This window comes from Limulus polyphemus, unplaced genomic scaffold (genome assembly GCF_000517525.1).
Source record: "Limulus polyphemus unplaced genomic scaffold, Limulus_polyphemus-2.1.2 Scaffold2, whole genome shotgun sequence".
NCBI lineage: Eukaryota > Metazoa > Arthropoda > Merostomata > Xiphosura > Limulidae > Limulus > Limulus polyphemus.
This window is the reverse complement of record NW_013665612.1, coordinates 3,180,393-3,191,272: the sequence shown is the minus strand read 5'-3', so window position 1 is coordinate 3,191,272 and position 10,880 is coordinate 3,180,393. Positions and strand designations below refer to the sequence as shown.

Below are 10,880 nucleotides of genomic sequence, written 5' to 3'. Positions count from 1 at the left end.
GGACTACAAGATGAATGGTCATATCGATGACCTAAATTTCCACAATCAAAGAACTATAAAACCCTAATCTTGATTAAATTGGTAACAGTCCATGAACAAATTATAAATAAATGCTCACACTTTCCTGTAGAACAGAAGCAAAATTAAAAATAATATCAATTCAAGGAACACACAATAATTTTTCAGACATGAAAATGGATTAAAGACTTTTATTAGTATCAATTTTTAGGGATGAAAACTTTATGCCCTGGTAACAGAAATAATCAAAACAAGCACTAAAATTCAACATTCTTTTTAGTGTATATAAAAAACCTAGAATATTGTTGTTTTACATAATTGGGATTCTAAATAGTGTAATCTATCTTAATACTATTTGGTATTGTTTTTTTTCTACTTCTCTCAAACTGACTTAGGATATAGATTATACCAGAACTATAATTCTCAACATGAAAAACATGGTACATGTGATTGATCAAAGTGATGTTTTTATATATGTGCGTATTTGGAATAATACACAAAAATTGGCACTTCACAAAGAACATTTTTACTTTTTTAATGAAAAGATCACAAAGCTTTTTATACTTTTCAAACAATTCATCATGCTTGCACTTAAACAGGTTTTTACTTCTTTCTTATACACTGATTGTAATTGGATTCACGTTCCTAAGAATTTTCTCAAAAAAAAAAAAATCTTAACTTAATTTCCAGCTCAAAAATAGACATTTTCATATGTGCTCAGACTGATTTTAGTTAACTTCACTGCATAAAGTGTGAACTCAAATTGCTAATCATTTAATAATTTAAAAAAGAATTATCAATTTTTACAGGAAACTAAGTAAACTAAATTTTGAAAATTCTGCTGGTGAATTGATAATCTTATGTAATAGCTGTCATATAAAATACCCCTTTTCAATACAATTAGATATATTTAAAGTACTTGGTATAAGACACATACAATATAAATAGTTTTATTGTATTTAGAGCCTCTGCACTTATAACAGGAAGTGTTAAACACAAATTACATTTATGGCACCTCATTGAAAGAGAAACTTATTAAACAACATACACATTCGTATGTTACACAGATCCAAATTATTTAGTATTGTCATTTTATTTGTTAATTGTTTTCTTTCAACTGTAGTTGTACCATATAAAACTTATACTTGGTTATTGTACTAAAATTAGGTACATTATACCTAACACCTTCATTGTCTAAACCATACTTTAGAATCTTAAAAACTTTCCTGAAATCTGATTATCTCTGCTTTATCCATGAGGAAACAGCAGTTCAACTGTGCTACATTCTAGTTTTTCTACATGTAGAATACACTCAATAGGGTTCACAAAGATTATGTACAACAGGAATTTAATAGTAAAAAAACAAAGCTCATTTAGGATTTTGTTGTAAAACAATGAAATCACCATAGAATATGAGCACAAAAACTGGCAGCTGAAAATATAGCCACTGTGATGAATAATTCTTAAAATATATATACGGTGATAAAATATTAAATCAATTGTGAACAAAAGAATGAAATGGGATGTTTTTTTTTTACTAAAGCATAGAAAATTATAAAATAACCATGACAGCTTAAAACTATCTGGCTTTATTCTTTTAGAATCACTACAAGGTCGGTTTGAAAATATTATTTGTGGCAACATTACTTAATGTTATGGTTCTTGTGAAAAAAAATGACAAAAGAAATTTATATACAAATGAGCTTCTAATTATACAAGAGATGATTGTGACAAAATAACAGTTACTTTTCACTATATGAGTTTAGTGTGCATCTTTTTTTTTTGTGTTTTAAAGTTAAAAATAACCAGAGAGATGTAATATAAAAGAACATAGTTGTGATTAATACCATAAGTACTTTGTAACATTCAAAGAATATGAACTAATCTTAATCTTCTATCATTCTTCAGTTTTAACACTGATTATGACATTAATATAACATTGTATGTTGATATTACCATACCAGAAACATACCTTGTCTTAATGGGTTAGATGAATAACACTAACACGTCAAAACCTGCACGCAATATGTTAGCCATGGAAGATTTGTTTATTTGTTGTTAAGCACACAGCTACACAGTGATTTATCTGTACTGTGCCAACCATGAGTATCAAAACCCAATTTTTAGCTTCATAAGTCCTCAGACTTACTATTGAGCCACTGGGGGCAGCTATGGAAGATTTAACTGAGAGATATAAGCTTGTTCTCAATATACTAGCAGACCAACCAGTGACACTGACAATTAAAAAATATATATCCACTTTCAATATCTTGACCACAAGGGGTCTGAATGAAGAAAGCTAAGCCTGTTTTCACTGTACAAGTACAAACCAACAAACAACACTGTCAGGTTAAAATCTACACTCTATATGTTAGCCATGATTATCAACTACTAAGAAATCTCTGTTACTAGTGTACCAGTACAGACCAACTAACAATACTTACAAGTTCAAACCTACACTCAAAGCATGAAGGATGTATGTTTAGAAATCTAAGCTGATTTTCCTTTACTAGTGCTGAACAACCAGCACCACTGACAAGTTTGACCTTACACTCAACATGATAGCCATGAAGGATGTGCACCGAGAAATTAATTCTGTTCTTCCTGTACTAATACAAATCAACAATCACCAATAACAAGTTCAACTCTGCACTCAATATGTTAGCCATGAAGGATATGTACAGAGAAATTAATTTTTCTCCCTGTACTAGTATTAAACAACCAGCACCACTAACAAGTTTAACCCCACACTCAATATATTAGCCATAAAGGATGTATGCTGAGAAATCTAAGCTGTATTTCCTTCACTAGTGCTGAACAACCAGCACCATTGACAAGTTCAACCTTACACTCAATATGATAGCCATGAAGGATGTGCACTGAGAAATTAATTATGTTGTCCCTGTACTAGTATTAAACAACCAAAAACCACTGACAAGTTCAACCCTACACTCAATATATTAGGTATGAAGGATGTGCACTGAGAAATTAATTCTGTTGTCCCTTTACTAGTATTAAACAACCAGAACCACTGACAAGTTCAACCCTACACTCAATATATTAGACATGAAGGATGTGCACTGAGAAATTAATTCTGTTCTCCCTGTACAAGTAGAGACGCATCAGCAACATTATCAAGTTTAATTCTAAACTCAATATGTTGAAGGATGTACACCAAGGATTCTACATCTTTACTCACTGTGCCAGTACTAACCAAAAACAGCACTGATAAGCCCAATTTTGAAGCATTTTACTGATACAAAACTGCTTTAGAACATGGAAAAATCTAATTACACTTTCAGTGTAAATACTTAAATCATGCAACACCAATAATTTTAGTTCTGTACTGGTTCAAATCAATAGATAACATGGATAAGTTAACTCTTGTGCTTTTGAAAACACTCAGGTTATTGGGTTTCTAATCTGATGCCAACACAGTCAACTTAATCCTGACTGAGTGTTTCACTTTAAACAACAAAAAACACTAATTTCGTCATCCTGTAACCATTACTCAGATCAGTATATACCATTGATAGGTCTAATGACAAAAATTCTTTCTCAGTTTAGATAAACATGCATTAGCAAATCCAATCTTATCCTTATCATCCTAATCTTGATAGAATAATATCTTTTACATAAGTCATTCTGTGGAAAATGTCGTTTCAAAGATTATCTGTTGAACATCATAAATAGCTAGTCCTGCATGCAACACTTACCTTTACAAACAGGTGCTCTGGCTAATGAAATTAACACATCATAAAACAGTAACACATGAAATAAGGGAAGAGTATGCCACAACTAATTCTCTCTTGGATGAAATAATAATATATATATACACATATATATATTAGTATATATAAATAACATGATCAAGTATTCAAAGTACAGATCTATCAGAGTTTACAGAATTTGAGTAATAGTAGTAGTACTGGTAATAAAGACTTGATTGAACCAATAGGAAGCCAGGATTACAGCACAAAGTATTTTTAACATTTATAAATAATTAATTAAATAAGCTTATATGGAAAAATACTAAGAACAGCTTTCACAAAACCCTCGCTAAAATTAAATACACACTTTCTCTCTCTCTCTACTATACAAACATTAACAACAATCCTTATCACACTCTTTGCAGCAATTAGTTACAATGTATAATACAACTATGATACAAGTTCCGCTTCTGAATTTGCACATTTAAACTAGTAAGGTTCAACACTGGCGATGTAACTCAGAAAAAAATAACTACCTTTTTTTTTTCTTGTTGAAAAATATTCCACCTTTCTGAGAAGCATACACTTGAATTTGGAGTCAGTAATTTAGAAAATTTTATTATACTCTGCCTTTTGCTTTATTATTATTTTTGTAAAATCTACCCATTAATACCCAGAAAAACTGCCCCCTTTGAAATTTAAGAAAAAGCAAACAAGTATTATATATAACCATGCTAACATATGTATATATATGTTCAAAGTTTTATGTTTTTTTGAAGATATACTGACAAAATATGAAAAAGTGTCTATTAATATACTTTTACAAATAGCACTGCTGGTTTTTAACATAATTCTAATGTCTTTCCTAAAAAATTAAAAAATAGGAAATGCAAAGTAGTATTACACCACAATGGCTAGAAAATTTTCATTACTCTCTGCTTGGCAGGGTTGGGTCCGATTCCCATCATTACCAAGAGAGTAATACAAGTGGCTGTGAATTTGTTTTGGCAGAGGAATTAACTTCATATAATGTCTCTTTTTTTTTTTCACTAAGATAGCAGATAAAAAAATGTGGTAGATAGCCTCAACAAAAAAAGCTATATTTTTTTATTATTTAAATTACATCAAGTTTAGTATCTTTATTGAAGCCACAAATAAATATTGTCTTTGTAATACAAGTATGGTTATGTGAGATATTGTGTTTTTACCAAAAATAGTTCTACACGACAAACCAATATCTCATGCTTGTACAGATAATGGAAGTGGAATTATGTTCAATTCTTTTTTATATTTACTTGCATAAAATGCCTAACTCCTGTTACTCAGCATCAACTTAACTTGGTAAAATGGATGAACGCTGTTCTTTGTAGCACCATTTTGGTTAGCTGAGATCTGAAGACCTAGGGAAATAAAACTAAGATATAGATGTTCTTTTAAAAATAGAATATATTATTTCACTTTGCAGCAGTTATTATGTACGTTGAGAAACAAAAATGTTAAATTTCCCAATTCTTCCAGTGAAATGAACAATTAATCAACATTAGTATTTTCATGTTTCACTGCTAACGGCAACATAAAAAGATGACCTATTATTCAGGTTAGTTGAGAATGATCTAAGCTTTACCCTGATCCTGCTGTGGCACAAATATGAACAGGGACTGCATTAAAGAGGTTTAATTTACAAGGGCATTAAAAAACACAAGTCATAGAGAGCTGTTGAAGTTCTATATTCAAAATCATGATTTTTGTTATTATAATGTAAAGAATAACTTGTATAATCACTATAGGTTATGTTTATCAAACTGCTGCAATTGCCGAGATCTAATTCAATTATTGAGTACATAATAAATTCCTATGCAAAAACGTAAGTAAAAAACAAAATAGAATCTTTTAAGCTAAAAATAAGTTGTAAAAATTTCAGGTATTTTAACATTCTGAATCATTATTTTTACTTCCTTAAAAGAAATTCTGATTAGGACAAAGCACTAAATGAGTTCAAATATTTTATCAGAGTAAGTTTTTATCTGACAATACATCTGCTAAACGTTACATCTGTCACATAAAACATGAATGAAGCAAAAAAAAAAATCCACATAGTGAGCACATTTGTTTTATAAGCTTAAATAAAGTTTATTCTTAGAAGTAGATGTCTAGTCATATTCATCATAAAACCTATAATTTTACTTTTGATAAAGGAGTGTGTTGTAACAAAGTTCAATAAAACAATTATATGTACATATATTTTAATTGGCTTTATCATCATCAGTACAAAATCTCTATATATGAATAATGTATAAGCAAATGCACGAAAACACACACACATACAAACTTTACCTTTTATCAACTCATTTCAGCACGTTCTTGGATGGGGCTTCTACACATTGGACATACTTCCAGCTGAAGTGCACAGTGCAAACAAAAACCTCTAAAAAAAGAAAACGGAAAGGTTGATCCCCCTGACTATTAACTTTTTATTGGTTATGGTGAACTAATATGTTTGTGTGTTTGCATTTTTTGGTTATGTTTTATTTAGCACAGAAACTAATTTTTTTATGGTGACCTTGACCTTTTAACCCCAAAATTAGCAGTTTTTTTCTTCATCCTATATGGGAGTGACTTGTTAAACCTGATTAAAAGCTGTTTCTTAGAAGTCTAGTTAAGGTGCAAAAAGTACATGTACAGACACACAGACAACGACCTAGCATATACACCCTTGAACCTTTTCACAACTTAAGATATTAATAACAATAAAAAACTGAAATGTGGATTTTAATAAAGCATATTTAAAAATGAATTTTTTTTTTTATCTAAAAGGCAGTATAATGTTGATGTTACTATTACAGAAAATATTATTCCACTGTAACTATACTATGACAGTGTTGAACAACACGGTTTCTGAAGCTGACAGTGTACAATTACTCTTACTCAAAAATGAGATGAGTTATAGTAGGTTTTAAACAGTATTCAGTAACATTAATAAAGAATTTGATGTGTTTCAGCCAGGTTTAATAGATTTAAAAATAAAAAATAATTACATCATGAACATAAATTCTAAATAAAAACAAGACTTTCCACCTATTTGGGAATAGCTCTGACAAGCAAGTAAAGGTAATTAAAAAACTAGAATTTAAGTCACCCATCATACAGTAAAGTGCATTCACACGTTGAAATTGTGCCAAAACTAAATTACATGTAGTTGGAACAATTTTACTCCAGTAAATTTACTGGAATTAATGATTCGTCTTTGAGTATAAACTTTTTTGTTTTTTAATATAAAAGTTAAGATATTTATTTTGTATGACAGTAAATACATCGCCACTTTTATAGTTATGAAAACTGTACTTCACTACAAAAGATTCATCTATAATGACATTTAGATCTATGTCTAAGTAGCTCAACAATATACCATAAGATATGATTAACCAGACTTATGAATGCCTCTAACACAGAATCAAGCCCCATCCTCTATAACTTTTAAAATTGTAAGTTCTTTAGCCTGAATTAACATATTCAAACAAAATCAGGAATTGTCCTCTATCAATCTCTTCAGAATATAAAACATCTACAAAAACATCTCAAGATTTTAGAATTTAATTCTGTTTTAAATTACATTTGATAAATATGAATGTCAAAAAATGGACTGATCAACTAAAGTTCATTAGATAAATTTTTTAAATTCATTCGTACAATTCAGTCACAAAAACTATAAACTTGTACTTTCTAAAATGTTATCTTGATGATTCTTTTTTTTTTAAATTCTTCATGGTGAAAAAGATTTATTCATTTTTTCATAGCACTGTAATCAAACAAACATAGTATTATTATGTACTTTATTTTATTACAGGAATTGTAATAATAATAATAAATATTTATCAGGGAATACCAGTGACATATCTCTTCTCAAAAAGGGTTAATAATAAATATTAACCCCTTTTTTGAAAAGAGGGATGTCACTGGTATTCCCCAATATTTTTTTACTTCTCATGGCAGAAATACTTATTACATGATGTCTAATTTTAGTTTTGAAAAGAAAAATATGAATTTAGTTTTTATATAATTTTTAGGTTTTTAAAATTCCAATATCTTTAAAACATTAAAAATATTTTGTTTTTTGACTTATAATTTCATTTTTTTATTGTTGATCAGAAAGTTCAACATTAATCAGTTTCAATTTAATTGATATTTATTAACATATTTCTTTTAAAACTTTATTATGTCAATTGAAATAGTCACCACTTTCAGCTATAAATCCTAAAAAAGACATCAAAGTGACAAAAACTTATCAGTGACCTAATGCTTAACCTTTCAATATAACATCACCATTTACCTGTATGAGGCTAGGTAATAATATTCTTGCTAACAGTATTCTTGATTCAGTTCTTTTATATATTTGAATTGTATAAATACAACAAAATAACAATAATATTCAATAAATAAGGATTTGAGGCATTGGAATATTTTGCTGTTACCTACTATGCTCACTAATCTTACTTAAGCTTACCTGAAGTTTTGTCATGGAAAAAAGTTTCCATAGCTTTCAAACATATATAATTTTAACATGTAAATATTTTCAGAAAAACAAAAAACACTTAAAGAAACAATAAAAAATTCCTGGATCTGTCATTTGTTTCTAAGCCTTCTAAACTTTCTCTTAGATTCTTTTGTTCATCTCTACAGGAATTTCAGATTGTCAACTTCCCCACAAAATCATAAATTACTCTTCACACCAGGTTGTTACTGTACATTGATGTAAATGGTTTATAATATGCTCTATCTAACTATTCTTAAGCTTTATCTATAGTTGTCTTAAAGATATGCTTCAACAGTAATTGTTCAGATCACATACTGCAACACCTTAAAAGTGTCATAATGAAAGCCTGTAATAGTAAAACCACTAAGAGAAAGGGAAAATCAAGGAGCAACATGATAAGGATGATTATGTTCTCAGTGAAAAATTGTTAATTATCAACTATAAATCTCTACTCTGGAATGGGCACAAAAATTAAAATCTATAAATGCACTGTTTACAAGCAAGACTTCTAAAAGGTGTGAAAAAATTAAAAATTGTAACTTTTTATTGAGAAATTAAACTAAATAAATGTTACAAAGAAAAGAGAGTTAGAATTATTATATTTACTTAAACTTAAAACTTAACATGCAGGTATGAACTTGACCTCTGAAAGGTGTTCTGTGATCTGAACAGGTTAAATTAAGAAAAATTAAGTCAAATTTGTAGAATTTATGCAAGTTTTAATTATAGTTCACATTTTAATTTATGTAACAAGTATCACTCTCTTTCAGCTATTATGAAAAGGTACAAAACATGAACATTAAAACTTATAAAAATAAAATTACAACATATAACATTGAAACTTATACAAATAAAATTACAGCACATAACATTGGAACTTATAAAAATAAAATTACAACATGTAACATTGGAACTTATAAAAATAAAATTACAACATGTAACATTGAAACTTATACAAATAAAATTACAGCACATAACATTGGAACTTATAAAAATAAAATTACAACACGTAACATTGAAACTTTTACAAATAAAATCACAACATACAACACATTCAAACATCTAATTACAAAGGCCTGTGATGATTTTACTGTCTTGAAATTTTTACATGTTCTACGGTAATTTCTGTACGCTGAATCTGAAAATGATATCCACTTTTCTCCATCACATACAGATTTTTCACAAAACGTCATATATACTTTTACATAAGTGAATCATTTTCAATGAAATCGGGTCACATTCTGTTATGCTTAAAATCTTGACAACCACTGGCTATAGATTTCTCTAGACCAATTGCGATGTGAGAATCTTATTGATCGTTCTAGAACCCAAACATAATAATGAAAAATGTTCATTGTGGTAAACAAAATAATAATTTGATCTACAAAAAAAGAGTTTTTTTCTTCTTCCCAATTTGTAAAAAAATAATTACATGATAGAAAAAAAATTAATATTATTTTTGAAACCTGAGTAGCTTAATTATAGAAAATGCACTATTAAAACCAAAATAACTTTTATGAGGTTTAAATTCACAAACCTGTGTTATTTAAAAACAGTCTTCCATAACTTATAGTTTCTAACTATACTTGTTTTAAGTTTTTTGTATAGTTATGACCCATTTTTAAAATGCTGAGCTTAAAGAAACTTTCTTTTTAACCTTTGAAACAAGGATAAAAAAATCCCATCTTATAAACTTCTGGATTTTCAAGAGTCTAGCTAAGAATTTTAAAATATCTGAGACAAGTAAAAAGAAATAAACTCTGTTAAAGATAAACAGGAAATTACAACCACTGGTCATTTAAAAGATGAATTGAACAATGAATTTTACCTCTTTTCCTGTAACAATAGTGCAGCAGATGTTATAGATAAAAAGATAGTGTACAGAAGTAATGCTGATAAGCCTTGAAGAGTTCTAACTGCTTAATGTACAGCTGTTGAACTAGGGATATTCATAACAAAGCATGTTTATTTTGCAATGTGTAAGTTAAACACATGTATGCACAAAGCATGTTTATTTTGCAATGTGTAAGTTAAACACATATATGCACAAAGCATGTTTATTTTGTAATATATAAATTAAACACATGTATGCATAAAGCAAGTTTATTTTGCAAAATATTAATTAAAAACATATATGCACATTAACTCCAGACTTTCTTTACTTCTGTGGATAATACTGATTCTAGTAACCAGCACTGTTTTTTGAATCTCATGTCTTAGTAACTAGATACTACGATAACTGACTCCTAAGTTGGGGAGTAACAAAGTAGCATTACTTCATTACACCACTTAAGTAACTTTTCTGGGATTTACTGTTACTTAAGTACTCTAAAAAATATTTTACTTGCCTATTCTTTCAAATAAGACAATCACAAGCAGAGATATTTCCTGTGCTGCTGAGCAGGAATAAAATGCAGCCATTTTACATTTAGTGTTGACTGTGATAACTTCGTCCCACTGTGACCACAAATAATCATCCATGGCCTTACTTGAAAGACTTATTTTCATTGAAAACAATAGTGGGAATTCAGTGAAGTTGCAACATGTGAGCATTTGTTTAGTTCTGCAGGGCTGTTGTTCACACTGAGACGAGCAAATCTGTCTAGTAGTAACTTTAAAAA

At 29.0% G+C, this 10,880-nt stretch overlaps 1 protein-coding gene across 1 annotated transcript in view; it reads right to left on the bottom strand.

Moving 5' to 3' along the window:
- Positions 1 to 195: 195 nt before the first annotated feature.
- Positions 196 to 10,880, bottom strand: part of LOC106467339 (RING finger and SPRY domain-containing protein 1-like) — a 92,822-nt gene continuing 82,137 nt past the window's right edge. The window contains exons 15-16 of the mRNA XM_013927721.2: positions 6,063 to 6,153; positions 196 to 5,128 (exon numbers count right to left, since the gene is read on the bottom strand). Coding sequence (XP_013783175.1) covers positions 6,069 to 6,153 — 85 coding nt within the window. The 3' untranslated portion in view covers positions 196 to 5,128; positions 6,063 to 6,068. The remainder of the gene's footprint in view (positions 5,129 to 6,062; positions 6,154 to 10,880) is intronic.